Source organism: Genypterus blacodes, unplaced genomic scaffold (assembly GCF_046128005.1).
Source record: "Genypterus blacodes isolate CSIRO-AG114 ecotype Tasmania unplaced genomic scaffold, CSIRO-AGI_Gbla_v1 ptg000209l_1, whole genome shotgun sequence".
In the NCBI taxonomy this organism is placed as follows: Eukaryota; Metazoa; Chordata; class Actinopteri; order Ophidiiformes; family Ophidiidae; genus Genypterus; species Genypterus blacodes.
Genome location: NW_027467008.1, coordinates 51785 through 69667, shown reverse-complemented (window position 1 = coordinate 69667; position 17883 = coordinate 51785). Strand labels below are relative to the sequence as shown.

The 17883-nt window shown below is 50.8% G+C and overlaps 2 protein-coding genes and 1 long non-coding RNA gene across 3 annotated transcripts; 2 read left to right on the top strand and 1 right to left on the bottom strand.

Moving 5' to 3' along the window:
* The first annotated feature begins 1192 nt into the window (after positions 1–1192).
* On the top strand, positions 1193–10899 carry LOC143015653 (uncharacterized). Its single transcript, XM_076169703.1, has 5 exons — positions 1193–1305; positions 1395–1443; positions 1614–2028; positions 2116–2200; positions 3739–10899. Exon 5 carries the CDS (start codon positions 3855–3857, stop codon positions 9786–9788), a length of 5934 nt encoding a protein of 1977 aa, XP_076025818.1. The 5' UTR covers positions 1193–1305; positions 1395–1443; positions 1614–2028; positions 2116–2200; positions 3739–3854; the 3' UTR covers positions 9789–10899.
* A 516-nt stretch (positions 10900–11415) lies between these two features.
* Positions 11416–13269, bottom strand: LOC143015656 (bone morphogenetic protein 2). Its single transcript, XM_076169706.1, has 5 exons — positions 13011–13269; positions 12704–12843; positions 12366–12482; positions 12069–12273; positions 11416–11822 (listed from the first exon to the last, which is right to left on the bottom strand). Exons 1-5 carry the CDS (start codon positions 13267–13269, stop codon positions 11416–11418), a joined length of 1128 nt encoding a protein of 375 aa, XP_076025821.1.
* A 3378-nt stretch (positions 13270–16647) lies between these two features.
* Positions 16648–17170, top strand: LOC143015570 (uncharacterized). Its single transcript, XR_012965442.1, has 3 exons — positions 16648–16750; positions 16868–16953; positions 17079–17170. It is a non-coding gene; the product is annotated as an uncharacterized LOC143015570 (long non-coding RNA).
* The last annotated feature ends 713 nt before the right edge of the window (positions 17171–17883 follow it).

The window sequence follows — 17883 nt, the reverse complement described above, 5'->3', positions numbered from 1 at the left end:
TGTACACACACATACACACCCTGTATCATACCTCGTACACACACACACACACACACACACACACCCTGTAGCATACCTCGTACACACACACACACACACACACACCCTGTAGCATACCATGTAAAGCCAGATTGTTCTTCTGTGGCCTCAGAGAATTTTGGACGTTGCTGCTGTGATCTAAAGATGCAACATGACTGTGTGTGTGTGTGTGTGTGTGTGTGTGTGTGTGTGTGTGTGTTCTACTTCCTCATCCTACTTCATTTCTCTCATTGCCAATGGTTTCAGTTGTTAGTTGCTGTAAATCAAATCTTTATTATGGTTTACATTTGAATTCTCAGCCCTGGTTGAACTTGTTTTTCTGGCTGTTGTGACGGTGAAGAACTTTCCCCCCCCAAAACCCAACATGGAGCCGTTATCCCTGGTGAGTGTGTGTTTGATGCTGCTGTGCTGCTCTGGCTCCTGTTACAGGAGGAGCTGCTGGCTGTGAGCGGGGTCGGACCAGGACACCGGGATTAAACCCTGGATTTGGAGAGCTGGCAGGAGAACGCGATAATACACAGATATGCAGCGGTGGGAGAGAGACAGAGAGACAGAGAGACAGGCACCGGGTGCTCTGTATTCTGGGCTTGACAGCAGAAAGTTAAACTTGATATCTGCTCCTGTAAGTGAATCTTAAAAACAGCCGCATACCTCATGCCTTTGAGCAAAGCGTTTGCCTTTTTTCGGGCTGCTGCACGTGCTACAGAGACACGTTTGATGGTTCAGCTTCAGGTGCAGCAGGATGTGACCTCATGAAGGAGAACATGGCAGAAGAAGACGAGCTCAAACAGCCCTGGAGCTCTCATGCACCTGTTTGCTTCTTGGAAAGAGTCGCAGTAGAATCGTACCCGCAGCAAAATATCTTAATGTAGCATCGGGAGGTAAAGCAGCTGTCGGTCAAATTGAGATTTGAGTCGTAAAGTTCCGTCCCAGCCGTCTGAGCTCATGAGATGAACCTGTGATGACCTCATACTTAGATCTGACATCTGAGCTCATATTTTTGGACTCGTCACTTTTATTAGAGATGGTCGTCAGTTTCATCACAGACACAAACACACACACACACACTTCCTGTGACTCAGAGTCCAGTGAGTCATGACAGCGCCTCCACATTATAACTTCATCTCACAGCAACAACAGCTGCTGGGCTCCATCTCGTCAACAAAGCCGCCGGACGCTCAGCTGCTGCACCGATGTTCAGGCTGCGGTGACGCCTCGGTCCACATCTGAACAGCTGACAGAGACCAGGCGGGTCACGAGCTAACGGTTAGCCAACAACCAAAACACACACACATAAACAAGTTGATCAGAGTTTAGTTCAGATTCATGTCACAGTGTTTGTAAACAACCTGCAGGTTCATATAAAGGTGTGGCCTACAGATGACCCCAGACTGTGTTACTATGGTAACAGGCCTTTGCTCCTATCTTCATATTTCCCCCAATTTATGGCTTATGGACGTTTTTGTGGTGAATCCTTTTATGTCCCATCCAAATATGATTACAACAATATATTTCATACTTGCATGACTTTTCACAACTTTTCATGTTTGTTTGTTTCTCTGCCACTTTTCCAGGCCTGGAGACTTTCTTTGTCCTTTCTAGGATTTCTGTGACCTTGTTTCCTCTGGACTCATCGGATCTCTGCTGCCTCATCTTCACATCAGGACCCTTGTTGGTCTCTGTGACAGCCAGGGTCCATGTGGGAGTCCAGGGTCCCTGTGTGAGCCTGGACCTATCAGCTCTGACTGCTGAGTTACTAAAATAACCAATGGCCGTGTCCATGTCTCTCCTCTGGCCTGCGTTGTCCTGCCACTCGACACCCTGCTGCTTATTCCACTGTGAGCTTCGTCGCAGCGTCTCTGTGTTGCTGCTCAGTTTGGACACGCCGGCTCGCGTGTCTATTTTGGTCTCTGTTCTGAGCCGCAGCTGATCAGGATCCTGTCCACACCAGCTCCTTTCAACATGGATCACAGGGCTCCCAGCGCTTAGGTGAGTCTGCTTTGTGTCCGCAGCTTCAGAAGTCAAACGTTTGCTCGGCCAACTGGAGAGTCGCTAACAGAAGTTTGTGGTCGGCAGGTGATCTCAGAAGTCTGCGCTCAGGATTTTATACTTTGTTTCTTCGCTCCCGATTGGACCGGAGCATGAAAGGCCCGTCGCCAAGGTGAGCAAGCGGCGTGATGGTATGAGAGATGAGTGAGGGCGAATGCTGGATGGGACAGTTTGGGGAAAATGAGCACGCATGAGTTTGGACTGAAAGTAAACAAGACAACTTTATTTATGAGCACATTTCATACAGGAGAGAGACTCCATGTGCTTCACTTCATAACAGGTTAGAGGACAAACAGAGACTCTTCACCGGCTGCATATGAGGAAGATGTTCCATCTAATCTTTGATCTAACTCCATGAACACACATACATGTATACATGTATGTGTGTGTCTTCTTCCCTGAGCTGCACGCTGTAGTTAACTAGGCTACCAGCTCATTCCAGGGGTATAAATACACACACAGATGCTGGGAAAGTACCCTGGCTGCTAACTGATCCCAGGTTATGGGAGCTGACAAATATCCCAGCGGCCCCCCGGGGAGCCAAAGAACCAGGATGAAGTACAGTAAAGTCACTCGGTGAACTTGAGCCTCTTCACAGCTGATACTTCTCTCAAACCTGACCTACAAACTACAAACAAACGCATCCTTCAAGCCTATAAGTGTTTATATTTGTCCCGATCAAAGTCATCAGCTTATAAGGAGCGTGAGGTTGTGTGTGGAGCGTCTGGAGGTGAGCGGGCCGATACACGGGCTGATATGATGGGTGACATGATGGGTGACATGACGGTTGATATGGGTGACATGATGGTGGGTGACATGATGGTTGATATGGGTGACATGATGGGTGACATGGTGGTGGCTGTGCTTCCAGGTCAGGATGTCTATAAGGGGTTAATGATCTATTCCAGGAGCTCACCCAGATAGCTACAGTACAGCAGCAGCTGCTCTGAGGAGGATCAGACCAGGATTCACTCACTTCCCGACCTCTGACTGCCTCATCATTGTTCCAAAGCTTTGGGGGGAAATTGCCATGAACCAAAGTCAACACATTATAATAGAATATGTCCACATGTTAGGTGTTAGAGTCCAGATATGAGCAGGGGTTTGTATGAGAACCAAACTGGGACCTGAACACAACAACAAGAGCAGCTCTGCTTCTGGACTTAAACTGGACGGAGGCTAGATGAGTTTAGTTTAGTAGTAGTAGGAGTTTAGTTTGCTGAACGTTGTCATGACCCCTCTGTTGTCATTTCTGCAGCCTAACACACGGTGCATTCATCACAGCATCTTCTTAATGTGCTCAGGCAGGAAACGTCTCATTCCTGCCATCAAGCTTCTAATGAACTCTGGATTTCTCTTCTCATGAGCACTGACAGCTAAAGTGAACAGACGCACCTTCAGCCACTGTACGGAGCTGAAAATAGCCCAGCTGATGGTCTGAAGTGTTTGTCTGCTGGCTGCATAGTGACAGCAGGGCCACAGCACATGGCCTCCATGGAAAGGTCATCGGTTCAAAGCCATTTATAGTAATCATGTCAGCTGAACAACTGGATTTACACAGATGATGTAAATATAACTCTTCACACTGAGTGACAGGTGAAGGTGCTTTGTTATTGTTGCTCTGACACTGATATCACTCTTTGACTGCAGGACGTTGGCATCGCTCAATGTTGACCTGATCTGGACGTGAACTTGAAGGATCTGGAGCCGAGGCGAGAGCGTTTACCGCCTGAGCGACTCTGCTGGACAGATGGACAACTGACGCCATGAACTGCGTGGAGAAGCGACACGTGAGCCAGCGGATGGGCAGCATGCTGCACCACCGCTTCCCCAACGGCTTCACCGACCTGTTCATGGACGAGACGGACCGCGAGGTCAGCACGCTCACCGACCGCGCCTTCAGGAGCCTCTGCGTCGGCGATGACGCGGTCTACAACGACGAGCTCCTGTACGGATATTCACCTTTCAGCTGCCACAAGCCGCTGGCGGAGGAGCCTCTGAAAAAGACTCAACGCAAGGACGCTAAGAAACATCATCACAGCCAAAACGGCAAGAATGATGCACAGCCACGGAAACAGCAGCAGCAGAAGAAGAACATGTTCCAGGTTTCCTCTTTCCTGCAGGCCTTAAACGCCACAGAAGAGAGCCGAGAGGGAATGTTGATCAACAATGGAGCTATTAAAGACACAAACGGGGAATCCTGGGATAAATCAGCACTTCGCAGCATCCAGAGAGAACTATCGGACTTCAACTCGGATTATCAGGCCGAGCTCGCAGACGGACATTACAGGAAGCAGCACAGACTTCCTCCTGGAGACAAGCCGCCCAAACAGACGGGCAAAGACGGGAAATCCTCCAAGAACAAAAATGCAAAATCTGCTGTGAAAGTATGGAAACTTAACATCAAGAACTTTTTCCTTCACAGCGAGTTCAGCCCTTTCCAAACATGGAGAGACTTTAAACGCTTCTCCTTCGTCCAGGAGGAGACGGTCGCCTCCATCCTCTCCGCGGACAGCAGCCCGAAATGGTACGAGTTGCCGTTTTACAAGGAGCTGACGGAGGCTCACAGGAAGGAGGCTGTGCCTGCAGACGAGCCTCAGCAGAGCCCCAAGCCAACAGTTGAGCCCCCTGCCCCTGCCCCTCCCCCCACCGCTCCTAAACCCTGCCCGCCAAAGCCCCCGCCAAAGCCCTCGGCCGCCCCTGCAGAGAAGAGGTGTCTGTCAGAAGGAGGCGAAGGCACTCCTGCCCCCTGGAGGCGAAACAGGTCCAGAGCCACGAGCACAGTTCCCCTCAACCAGCCCGGGATTCTCTCCCCGCTACAGGAGAGTTGCTCAAAGGCAGCGGATGAGAGTGTTTTGGTGCTGAAGAAGGAGTTCAGGTCTGTGGAGGTGAAGGCGATCGAGGAGGTGAGCTCTCTGGCCTCCACTCCATTCAGCATCTGCCAGCTCATGACGCCTGTGATTCCTTCCAGACAACCCACAGAAACCTCAGAGATCCTCCAGTCCTTCTTCTCCCCCTCTGCTCTGGATCTTCCTCTCAGCCCGGACTCTGAGGCCAAGCTGACCCCCGAGCCTCCGCTTAAGAGGGACAGCTACAAGTCCCTGGCCTCCAGCATCCTCTTCAACCTCAAAGACAACAGGAAGAGAGTGAAAAGCCGTTACAGCCCTCCTAAATTCAAAACCTCAGACTTGCTGCCTGAGTGCAGCACTCAGACTCCTCAGCCGGATCATCACAAGCTAACAGACGCTGGTTGTGATGACTTCTCTGGTTTCAGCACTCCCGCCATTTTATTAGAAGGACAGACGGTGTGCACTCCTGTTTCAGAAGCAGCCAGCACCCCGATTGTTGACACTGACAGGCGGCCGTCAGACGATTTCCTGCTGTCAAATCTCCTGCAGAACAAAAGCAGAAGTGTGGGAGAGGAGGATCAACTCCCCTCCTTTGTGCAGACCAGGAAAAACAGGAGTCCAATGGCTAACAAGCAAAACTATCCTTCTCTCAATCTGTACAAGAAAGCCAGCACAGTGGACGCTGACATGCAACACCTGCAGATCCCACTGAGCACCGACGGTCCCGACCAACTTTCACCAAACACTCTCAACGCCAGCAAGGACCTGTCCCGCATCACAGCACCCAACACTAAAGTCCTTTCACCCTGTAGACCTGACAAAGAGGAGCTCTCCACTAATTTACCAGTGGGGAAAATCCCACCAACTGTTCCTGAAGATGCAAAACAGCCGATTAAAGACAGAAAAGCCAAAGAATCCAGAGTTTCCAAAGACAAAGAGGGTGGCGGTCCGTCGCTGAGCACCATGGATGTGATCAGAGCAGCAAGGGAGGCCATTCATGCAGCCAAGAGTAAAGCTCTGAGTGCAGCTCAGCCTGAGGGCCTCAGCAAGACCACAGCCCAAACAACAGAGGGGAGAGGGAGGGAAACCAGCCAGCAGGGTCAGGAGGCCTGCAGCCAGAAGACGAATGAAGCAAAGGCAGAGGTTAGTAAGAAGGTTAAAGTGAAGAAAGAGCCGCCGCCTGTGCCCAAGAGAACCTTCGCCAAATCTGAGGTTCAGCACGCCCTGGACAGTCAGCAGACAGGCGGGGACACGCTCACTAATGGAGATGTGGTCCATGTTCAACCAGATTCATCTCCAAAGCTAAACGACTCTGTTCAGAGACAGGCCAAGCTCAAAAACATGTTTTCAGCCAGACAGAACAATTACATCAAATATCAGAGATACGCAATGACAGAGGAGGAAGAACGAGACGAAGATGAGGAAGGTGAGGAGAAACTGAGCCCTAGAATGGAGAAGGAGGAGGAGCTTATGCCTCAGGTCAGAGAGAAGAGGGACAGTGAGCATATCATCCACGATCTCCACGCTCTGAAGGAGCTGGAGAGAGCCAGGATGGGCGACCGCATGCTGGAGAACGCCAAGAACAAACTAGGACGTCTGAGGTTAGAGGAGGAGGCCAAGGCCAAGAATGACTTGATCTCCAGGGAGCTCAGGAACATCAAGAAGGGAATGATGTCCATGAGAGGGAACACGCTGGCTAAGAGGGAATTCTTTGCAAATAAAGTGAAGGAGCAGAAGAAACCAGAGGTTCTCACAAAGCCTGAGGGAAACATCATCGTCAACAAAGCTCTGCTAAATGACAACTATGACAAAGCAAAGATGGCCCTGGAGGAGATCATATCAGAGAGACAGAAGCTGAAGACCATGTGGGCAGAACCGCAAGATGCCAGTCCAACATCTGAGAGCCTGAGTGAGGACAGAGTGCAGCAACATAAGAACACTGTGAGGGACCTTCTGACTGAAGGATGGGAGGGAAAAGAGAAGGAGGTGAAGGAGCGTTTAGGAGATCTGAGAGACCACAATCACATCAAACACATCCTGGCTCAAACAGAACCAAGAGCCAACAAGTCTAAACAGACAAGACAGGGACGAGACAAAGTCAGTCTCACTGAGTGTGGTTCAGAAGATGTAGAGTCCAGATGTGTGTTTGCTGAGGAGTGCAGGGAAAACTGTGAAAGGGAAGGTAGAAACACAAAGAGAGACGCTCCTCCTGTCCCTCCAAGGAGCAGGAGAGACGGAAGTAGAAGAGAAGGTGGCGACACAAAGGAGACGGATAGTCTGAAGGATGCAGGAGAAGAGGAGGAGGAGGAGGAGGTGGACGTTCAGTCAGAGGAGAAGAGGAGCACAAGCTTAGGAACAGAAGTAGATCCAGATCCAGGTCTGGCAAGACCAAGAGAAATGGGTTCAAATGAAGATAATTGGAAGCGGTTCAGTCAAACAGACGGAGCTGCTTCACCTTCCAGACCTTCCTCCCCTGCAGTGAGCAGAGTCCAGGAACAGAAGGAAAATAAGTGGTGGAGAGATTTGAGCACCAATGAGGCCACGCCTCTTAACCACGCTGAGAAACAGGAAGTGAGCAAAGTGAAGCGTCGAGCCCCTTTAAGACCCGACCAGCTCACCCAGCCTGAGGCTGTGGCTAAGAATGAACCAGCAGAGGAGCCAGGGGATGTAAACAGGGTGAGTGAAGATGAAGGTGAATCCTCCAGGAAGATCATCTCTCCCTTGTCACTGGTGAACGGTGTGAGCGTGACTCAGAGTCCTCCTGATCAAACCAGCCTGTCCTCCAAGTCCTCCTACTTCTCTGTGGAGAGCGCCCTGCAGCGGAACACAGAGACCGAGTCAAACCTCTACCACTCCATGGAGAACTTGATGGGCGAGCTGGAGGAGGCGGAGGAGGAGGTTAGGGGCGGAGTGTCGGGAGAACAGAGGGGCGATTCTGAGAGGAGGGAAATGGAATACTACTCTGTAAGTGATCATGAGGGAGAGCAGGAGGCCACAAAGCCGGTGATGAAGGAAGAAGAAGCAGCAGCAGCGTACAAGGAGGGACAACGAGACAAAGACAGAACAGGTCACAGTTCAGCTCATGAGGTCAACCATCAGACGCCAACGTCGCCTGCCAGCATCATTTCTCCCACGTTAGGGATCCCTGCCCTGTTTAGAGTCAAAGACAACACAGTCATCCACAAGCTGACCAAGTCTGTCCAGCCATGGTCCCTGAGGGAGAGAGGAGGAGAGGAAATCCATCAGATGAAGGAAGCTCCAGAGCTGCAGCACAGTGCAAACATCTCTGCTGCTCCTGAAATCTTCACACCTAAAGAGATTCTGTCCACTCAGTCGTCGCCCGTGTTGCTCAGTGAAAACCTAAAGAAGCCCCAGTTTGGCTCGTTCCTCACCGTCCCACAGGAGGAAGACAATCATTCTGGGGCCAGTCCTCTGTCGGAGGGCGTGGAGAGCTTCACCACCTGCACAGCTGACACGGCGGATGAGATGGGCCTGAGCCCTGCAGACCTGCTGGACCTCCAGGTGTCCAAGGTTCCCAGTGAAAACTCTGGATCCAACTACAGTGGGAACGAGAGCCAGCTGGGTTTAGCCAAGCCTCCAGCTGTGCTGCCCAAATCAGAGAGGGCCGTTCTCAAAGCCATGAAGCTGACCACCAGGAGGATGAAGAAGGAGGAGGTGCAGACCAAGTCTCCACACAAGTCGTCTCAAAGCTCCAGCAAACAGAGAGCAGATAAGAACAAGAGCGACAAATCTGAGTGTGTGTCCTCGCCGCACAAGAGCAGCAGCAGCACCAAAACTGGTGAGAAGAAGAACAGCGAGAAGAAACACCGAGAAACGCTGGACGACAGTCATCACCATCGCCGCGGTGATGAGACTGCTGACGACCGGAGCGTGCGAAGGCGAGGCCACAGCACTGACAACCATCAGAGATCTGACAACAGCAGCCAAAGGCCCGGACGTCAGAGCCACGGCCGGGTCGAGAGCAAGAACCAAGAGGTGGAAGCGTTTCAGAGCGCCGCGTCAGAACGACAAGGCCGGAGCAGCGGCAGGCGAGTCAGAGAGAAGCCGGAGCAGCGGCACTACAGCAGCGACAGGGTGTTCAGTAACGTGCCTGTATACAAGCCACACCTCCCCGACAAGACGCACCTCCGCTCCCAGAGCACAGATCGCTACGTGGGAGATAAAACGCTGCGCAGGCTCAGCAGCGACGCGTCGCCCAGCGAGAAGCTGGATCCCAGGAACCAGCGGATCATGGAGGAGCTTCAGCAGAGAGGCAGAGCCAGAGAGAGGCCTAACAGGGAGAACCCGCTGAGGAGGAGTCACAGCATCGACGCGTACACCGCCGAGCTCCCTCACCCTCCAGGCCTCTCCCGCCAGTCCAGCCACACCAGCCAGCTCTCCCGCCAGTCCAGCATGGAGCACGCCATCGTGACGCAGTCCTTCCCCATGACCCAACGCAAGATCCTGCAGGACCCAGACTCGGGGCAGTACTTTGTCGTGGACATGCCCGTCCAGGTGAAGACCAAGACCTTCTTCGATCCTTCGACAGGAACCTACCTGCAGTTACCTGTCCAGCCTCCAGAGGGCGCCGTCCCGCAGGCGTCGCCCATGGAGATGTTGAGCCCGCCGCTGGTGGTTTACCATGGATTTGTCCCGGTGCCTCTGTCCCCCATGGCTCGGAAGTCCACGGGTCAGGCCTCTCACGTGGAGCCGGAGGAGCAGAGGCACCTGGACAGGTTGAGGCAGATGCACTTTCAGGAGGGGCGTCCATATTTAGAGCCGGTCTACGGCCAGCATGAGCACCTGCTGGGTGACTTCCTGGGCACGGAGGAGCTGGACTGTGTGAGCTGATGAGCCACGCTGTTTGAAAGGGCGTGAGGTTCATGACGCTCCAGGGATTATGTTGTAACAAGGTGCCACGGCAACAGTGTATCACTAAGCAACAACACAGACTTTGGTGCGATAGTTTGGCTATTTGACAACATTTACTGAAAGTGTCAGAGGTCTGAACATTACAGTCGTCTTCACTCTGACCGTCAGGATGAAGAGGACGGAGGATTTCTACTTTACGTGTGATTGTTCTTGTTTTTTTTTAGTTCCCTGCTCAAACTTTTACGAGACAATGTGTGTCACCATGACGATCAGAACGCTGATTGAAACGCTGTTGAAATTATTAATTTGTGAATGATGATGTGCAATTAGTGAGGAAGAGGAGGGTCTGGGTGAAGCAGCCTGGTGATGCTTGAGTGAGGAAGAGGAGGGTGTGGGTGCAGCAGCCTGGTGATGCTTGAGTGAGGAAGAGGAGGGTGTGGGTGCAGCAGCCTGGTGATGCTTGAGTGAGGAAGAGGAGGGTCTGGGTGAAGCAGCCTGGTGATGCTTGAGTGAGGAAGAGGAGGGTGTGGGTGAAGCAGCCTGGTGATGCTTGAGTGAGGAAGAGGAGGGTGTGGGTGAAGCAGCCTGGTGATGCTTGAGTGAGGAAGAGGAGGGTGTGGGTGCAGCAGCCTGGTGATGCTTGAGTGAGGAAGAGGAGGGTGTGGGTGCAGCAGCCTGGTGATGTGTGTGTACATACTGTACTTTAGGTGTAAACAGGAAGCTTGGATGTAAATGTGGGATATGAGTCTCCACTGCTGTCAGGTATTGATTATTGATTTGATGATCTGTAAAGTTTCTTGCTCTTTGTTCTTTTGTCACAGTGACAGTTTGCAGAGAATCGTTAGAAATACTTGAATTCATTGTAGCACAATCATCAGAATGATCCTTTTCTTTTCATAAACCTCCATTGTGAGCTGAAGTGTGTGTGTGCATGTGTGACTGATGGGTTTCATGTCTTCACTCTGGAAGCTTCTCTGCCTTTGTGTTCCTGTGCGTCCAGGCAGGTTTGGCTTTATGAAGTTGATTGAATTTGCTTTTTTTTAAAGACCTGTGAGGAGTAAAGGGAGTCAAGTGTCAGGTCTGCGATCCATTCCAATAAAAACTGTTGTTACAGGTTTTAGCTTTAGTGTTGATTGAGCTGATTTGTTTGAAAACAGACCTTTTGTTATTATTAATGCTGATCTTTGTCTTTTGTCATTTCTATCCTTCATCATCATCTCTAGCCTCACTTATCAATGATGACTCCTTCATTCACTAAAAGCTACTATTCATTTTTTTTAAACTACTGTGCATACTGAGTGAAAACTGCTTTCCCTCCTGTGTGTGTCGGGGCCTCTCTGCTCAGCTGAGAGCCTCCATGTGACACTCTGCTGGGTTTGACTCCATGTGACACTCTGCTGGGTTTGACTCCATGTTTGCAGCTTCAGGTCTAAATCAATCAAACTCACAACAGTTCAGGATTGTTTATTTGTCAAAATAGTACAATAATTTAAAGATATACAGGCAAACTGCCGCGTTTGAGTCCAGTAAGCTTGGCCTCCTTCCTCCCTTCCCTCCCTCCCTCTTTCCCTCCCTCCCTCCCTCCCTCGCCCCGCCTCAGTCCCGGTCAGTGGCAGCCACAGCTCACCGCCACCATGTCGTCGTACTGCTTCAGCACCACGTTCTCCTCGTCGTCGAAGTACAGCAGACTGATGGCCTGCAGCGTGTCCGGCACGCAGCACGGCGCCCCCACGTCGCCGCGGGACAGCCGGAGCGCGTGCATGATGGAGCGCACCGTGGCGTGGTTGGTGGCCCGCAGGCTTCCGCCCAGCGGGAACGGACAGGAGCCCCTGCAGGTGAAGGCGTTGTAGCCACGCGGCGAGATGATCCAGCCCGACCAGCCGATCTCCTCAAAGTCCACAAACAGCGGGGCGCGCTGGCACGAATGCGGGCGACCGTGGCCTGGCGGCGGGCCGGGGGCCGCGCGGCGCCTCCTGTGCTGCAGGTGGTGGAGCTCAGCAGCTGCAGGCGGGACTGTGGAGAGACGAGAGCGTCGGTGAGAACGGGAACACAGGGAGAGGACAATAACACAACTCACATAACTTACTCTCTACATTTATCATCAACAGTTGATTTCCTGATGTGACACAACACTTCTCTTGAGATCATGAGTAACCATCTTAAATGATCCACACCAATGTTTATGTATCGTTCTGCGTCGTCCCTCAGCCTGAGTGCAAACAGGACTGAGTTCAGGTCAACCTTCCCGGCGTTCCCAGCAGGACTTACCCAGATGCGACGCGTTCACGGCTCCTCCCGGCTTCCTGTCGTCGTTGGAGAAGATGACCAGGTAGGCGTTCCTATCCGCCAGCTCTCCAGACTGCCACGGCGAAGAAACCACCGACACCAGCCAGTTCCCTGAGGGCAGCGTGGTCACCACCAGGATCCCGTTGTTCTCCTGACTGTTGTGGATCCACTTGGCGACCTGAAGGTGAGAGGGGAGGTTAGACAGGTGGACAGATGGACAGATGAGAGGAGGAAGGATGAGGTCAGGGAGGGGAGGAGAGGGACTCATACCGTCTGAGTGATGTTGAAGACCTCCCACCCCTGTGTGAGGAGGGGCACCAGCCTGGACGTGATCAGGTTTCCTCTCCACGGCTTCACTCTGCTGTCCAGAACCTCGTACAGATCCACCTGCAGACAAAGGTCACACAGAGGTCAAAACACCTCCAAATACACCAACAGACTGAAGCAGAGAGGAGTCCTGCCAGAACAACCTCTGAGATGAAGATGAGTCAAACCAGGACACGCACACACACACACACACACACACACACACACACACACACACACACACACACACACACACACACACACACACACACACACACACACACACACACACAACCTCTCACCTTATAGAAATGAGCCCCGTGTGGTTTTCTGTGGTAAAACTTTCTCTTCAGTCGGAACCAGCGGAACTCGGCTTTGATCATCCGCTCCTCTCTGCTGAAGGACGACAGGTTGAAGAAGTGGAAACTCTCCCCGGACAGACCTGCGGACAAGCAGAGCAAAGGAGTCAGAAAGAGGCTGCGCGTAACTGCGCACGGATCCATCCGGACAGCATGACGCTCAGCTGCTGCACAGACTTTAGAAAACTAAACTAAGTCAGGAGATGCAAAGACAACAGGCGCGTAAAAGTGTTCGGTCACGTTTCCGCACCTTTGTCCTCGAAGCTCCGCACGATGTTTCCCTCCAGAATCTCCTTCTGGCTCCTCAGGGCGCCGCCGGGCACCGACACGGCGTCATACAGGTCCATCATGAACTGGGGCGCCTTCTTGCACGGGGCCCCCGCGGGCCCCCCGGGCAGATCCGGTCCCCGCTGGTCCTCCCGGTCCGCCGCCGGGATCACCAGCAGCGTGACGCACTCCAGCTGCAGAGCGGCGAGGACGAGCCAGCCGCGGAGAGCTGCGGGCGTCATGTCAGCGAGAGCGCACTGAGCCTGGGCTCCTCAGGGGCGCACGGTGATAAGGCGACCCGCTGCCTTTGATGACAGCCTGGCCCTCTTTTCAGCTAACACACGAGATGATTGAGCCGTGATTGATGAGGAGGGGAGGGGCGGGGGGCGCAAACACAAAGGCGTCCAGCTGAGGGTGAAAGTGACCCGAGAGCAGCGGTGTGTGTGTGTGTGTGTGTGTGTGTGTGTGTGTGTGTGCAGGTTCACTTGGTGGGTTCAGACATGTTTATCACAGCCACGCAGCTTTTATTAGACACCAAACTACTTCTGATTACCATGGAAACGTCTGTAAACGACGAGCGTCCTTCTCAAGATGACGAAATATGGATCAGGAATGGAAATAAAAAAGTGTTGAACAATAGAAAGAAGTTAAATGAAATATCCAGAATGTGGGCGGAGCTATCTGAGGTTTTACAAGGGCAAAGTCAGAGGGGTTACCATGGAAACATTTAAAATCACCTCCAACCCTGTGTCAGCAAAATAGAAATAATGAAGATGGACCAACAGAAGTGGAATGATTTGAGTTTGAATGCAGATAAAGAAGAAGAAGCTTCCCACTGTGACCATGGTGACTGTGCGGTGTGATGATGCCCTGTGTGACCAGCTGGTGGCGCTGAGCAGCAGTAAATATAAGCACATCATATATTAGGTCCTGATGATGCGCTCCATCATGTGTTATCAGCATGAGGCAGCGGCCAGAGAGCAAACGAAGAGCTCAGGCGTGACGCACATGCAGACGCCACCGCCACCGCCACCGCCGCGTTCAGAGCTGCTTGTTAACGTGCACATTTCCACTACGGTCACTGTGCCCCCCCCCCTCCCCGCCCTGCTGTTTGGACAGTGACTCAGAGTTCACACCCAAATCTGCCCCCCCCCCCCCTTTAAAATGGATCCCAGGTGATCCTCAATCAATCAGCCGGGAACAAAAGGGATCAAATGCTTAACACCGTCCTGCTGATCAATGGCCTCTCCTCTGCTCTATTGTGACTCAGAGTACCTGTGAGGATCATCCCCTCATCCCCTCACCCCCTCGTTCAGGGCCGTTACTCAGAGAGCCTGAAACACGCCGCTCACAACACGGACACCAGCCCGTCACATGATGATGGGATGATTGGAGGACAGTGGCTGTATTCATATGTTTACAAACATCTGTGTCTGTTTGAAGGTCAGAGTGGTTTGGATGGAGTTACATGGATGACGTCAGAGCTTCCATCAGGTCGGGTAAGAGGCCTCAGCAGAGTTTAGAGCTCTCATCTTCCTCTGACTGTCACTTACCTGCAGGTCTTGTTACCATGACGTTCTGTTCCCTGACCGTTGACCTCGAGAATGTTCAAACTTACAAACATCTGTGAACAATCTGAGCCTCCATCCAATCCATCCTGTTTAGTGCTGTGAGTGTGTGAATACACTGCCCCTGTGCTGAGGAGGAGACGGCCCGATGAAGAGGAGCGTAAACAGAAAAGCTTTAAACGAAAGGAACAAAGGCGTCAGGATTGTTTTGTTCTCATCTCCAGGCGGTGAAACTTTCCCTTAAAGCTTCTTTTTAAATGTAAAATCTTCCCTAAATCACATCCAGGTCTCAGCTGAGCTCCTGTGGCGTGATGCAGGTACACCAGTGTGTGTTTGTGTGCGTCACATCTGGCACGTGAATGTGTGTGTGTGTGTGGGATGTCCTCCCGTGTTTACTCTGACCGTGTGCTGATGGCAGATAGACTTAAAGGGAAGCCCTGTGACGTAGACACACGCAGGGCTTCAGCTGGCGGTCAAGCAGGGACGGAACAAAGCGTAGGGAGCTTTGTTTACGTCAGCGGAGAGCAGCACAGATACAGAGCGTTTCAATCAAACAGAGCACCTCATCACACCACTACAGAGGGGTCAACAACTCTATATCCTGCATATCCGATGTGGATGTTCAGATTTGAACATTTAACAGAAAATGTTGGACACAAAGTCGTGATAGTGGTTGTTAAGCAGCCGGATGCAAAGTGTGAATGTGGGAAACCGGAAACGGTGACGCAAACAGCTGCGGGACAATCTGACCCTGTTTCTGAAGTAATGCTGATGTCAGCCAGAGGAGGGCAGCAATGCGCCGTGGAGAACAATCTGCACACGGATCCTCTCTGTGACGTGAAACCTGACGCACACATCCTCACACACACACACACACACACACACACACACACACTCCACTCATATGGCAAACCAGTTTAATGATCAATGTTGTTGCTATTTATTTGTAATATCTTGAATGAAGTCTACATTCAGTGATGGCAGGCATGAAAGGAAAACACATGTTTGTTTACATTGATGAGATTTCAGGCTCCTAAACAACACAGATGAAAGGATAAAGTTGATCAATGTGTTTTCCCCAGAATGCCCAGATGGCCTTTTCTGGATATGGTGAGGGCACAAAAGCTGGATAGTGGAGTTTAGACTGTTAAGGGTTGGATCAGCATATTTCATGTTGGTCATGCTAGAGATGTTAAGGTCTTTGGATTTGTCAATAGATCTGTCCATGGACTTGGTAATCCCACTGAAGTCCTGCCAAGATTTGTGTGTGTGTGTCTGTGTCTGTGTCTGTGTCTGTGTGTGTGTGTGGAGTCCTCAGATCAACACTGCTGCAGATACTGCCGAGCAAATATGAGACCGAATGGACCGAAATGAGACAGAATTTTACAACATGGTTAGATCAGTTTACAGTTGACGACGCCTGTTACCTCCTTGCATGGTAAAGCTGTTTATTCTTTTTCCTAAGGGAAAGGTTTCCAAATTCATGTGCAAGCATTCTACATGACAACCTGTTGATTGTGTGGGGGGGGGGGGGGGGACAGACTGGTTGGACGTTTTGGCCGCTCTTTATTTGATTTAGATTTAAGATACTTTATTGTCATTTTGCATTCAATTCCCAGCAATCACGTATTGATATTTGTCTTGCACTCCTGACATATCACACACACACACACACACACATGCTCTACAGAGGGGGTGCAGGGCAGAACCTCATCAAAACAAGCACAAGTGTTCCCTTTATGTTTCCAACCTAATATATTGATTTCCAAATACAGAATGTCTTGTTGTCGTTCGTAAGTCTGTCTCGTGACTGATTATGTTTGTTTGCGAGGTTTAGAGAATGTGAGGGTCAACACACTTCCCCTGAATCCATCGAAGGAAAGTGAAAACAGTCTCATAACAGAAAAACCTGATGTATCTGAAGCAGGTAAAGCAAATGCATTTATATTTTTCTTCACAGCAGCAGCAGCGCACCAGCATATGTCAGTGATGTCATCGTGTCTTTTTCCAGCACTGATGTGAAGAAACTCTTGGATCACAAATTCAAAGTTAATAATGGATCCAATGATTGTGTAACAGGAGTGAATATAAGGGAAGCCTGTCAGTCACTCCAGCAGAGACTTTGGGTATCAGCACTCCTCTAACACTCGACCAGGTGAGCTACTGTCATGATTGATGATCTGCAGGTTCTTATAGGTTCTCCTCAGTTGTAGCAGTGATGGGGACAGTTTGGGCTCTGATCCTCTGACCTTCTCCACCTTTACCTCTACAGACTCTGCTGGACATCAACCTCACATTGTGAAAACATGAAGGCTGCCACTCTTGTGTGTCTGCTGCTGCTGGCGGTTGTGAGTCAGGGTGAGTGAACTTAACAACCAAGGTCAACTGAAAGATCTGCTAAATGTATCGGCCTGTTGATTTTTATGGGAGGATCATTTGTTTGTTTGCTGTTGTTGAATCTGAAAATGTATTTTTTTCCCCAGGTGACGCTTTGATTTGCCACTGTTCATTGCCATATTGTGACGGTGGCGAGGACACCTGCTCCGGCTTGACATCAGACTGTGCCACCATCTTATACCGCTACCCGAGTATGTCACTTCTAACATCAGTGTCTGACGGCAGAGGGCGCTGTAACCCCGCTTTAGTGTTGCCGTTTCCTTTTGTTGTTGTTTTCTTGTTCTTCAGTTCAGTCTTGTGACCTCATGGATCTGATGCTCTGCCTTGTTCCGTGTTTACAGCTGTCCGCATGGAAAAGAGCTGCGTGCTGAAAGATGCCTGCGAGACTATGAATAGACGTGGATCAACAACTATCATATGCTGCCAATATGATTGGTGCAACTGATAAATTGACGTCATGCAACATGTTTTGCAAAAATCCAAGTCTGCGTTAGTGCAGAGTGTACTTCAGCATTGGCATAATAAAGAACAATCTGTCGCAAGTTACTCTGACTTGTCTACTTTCTTATGTTTTATTTTGGTGTGTGGAGTGGTGACTGGAATGACTGACCGATTTATTTGTATGTAATAATAATAAAATATATTGTATATAATACAAATATCACGTCATGTCTCAAAGGGCTTTGCAGACGCACAGCAGCAGGAAAACTCTAGCCGGTGTCCTGTAGATGCTGCGTTTTTAAATTTAAGAGCTCTAGCTTTTAAATATACCAAGATATGGGCTTTTAAAAAAAACAGAGTCCACACCGGGGACCGACTGAAGCATACATAGAGACTGAACCAAGTAAATGTGACAGTGAAGGCAACATTTCATGAATTGAATTCGTCTTG

Bases quoted from the DNA above. Each gene is read 5' to 3' on its own strand.
- LOC143015653 (XM_076169703.1), top strand. From the start codon at position 3,855: ATGAACTGCGTGGAGAAGCGACACGTGAGCCAGCGGATGGGCAGCATG.
- LOC143015656 (XM_076169706.1), bottom strand. From the start codon at position 13,269: ATGACGCCCGCAGCTCTCCGCGGCTGGCTCGTCCTCGCCGCTCTGCAG. The intron at 12,483-12,703 runs GTGAGAGGTTGT...CTTTGTCTGCAG, and splicing joins ACGGGGCTCATTTCTATAAG to GTGGATCTGTACGAGGTTCT. The intron at 12,274-12,365 runs GTATGAGTCCCT...TCTCACCTTCAG, and splicing joins TCTTCAACATCACTCAGACG to GTCGCCAAGTGGATCCACAA.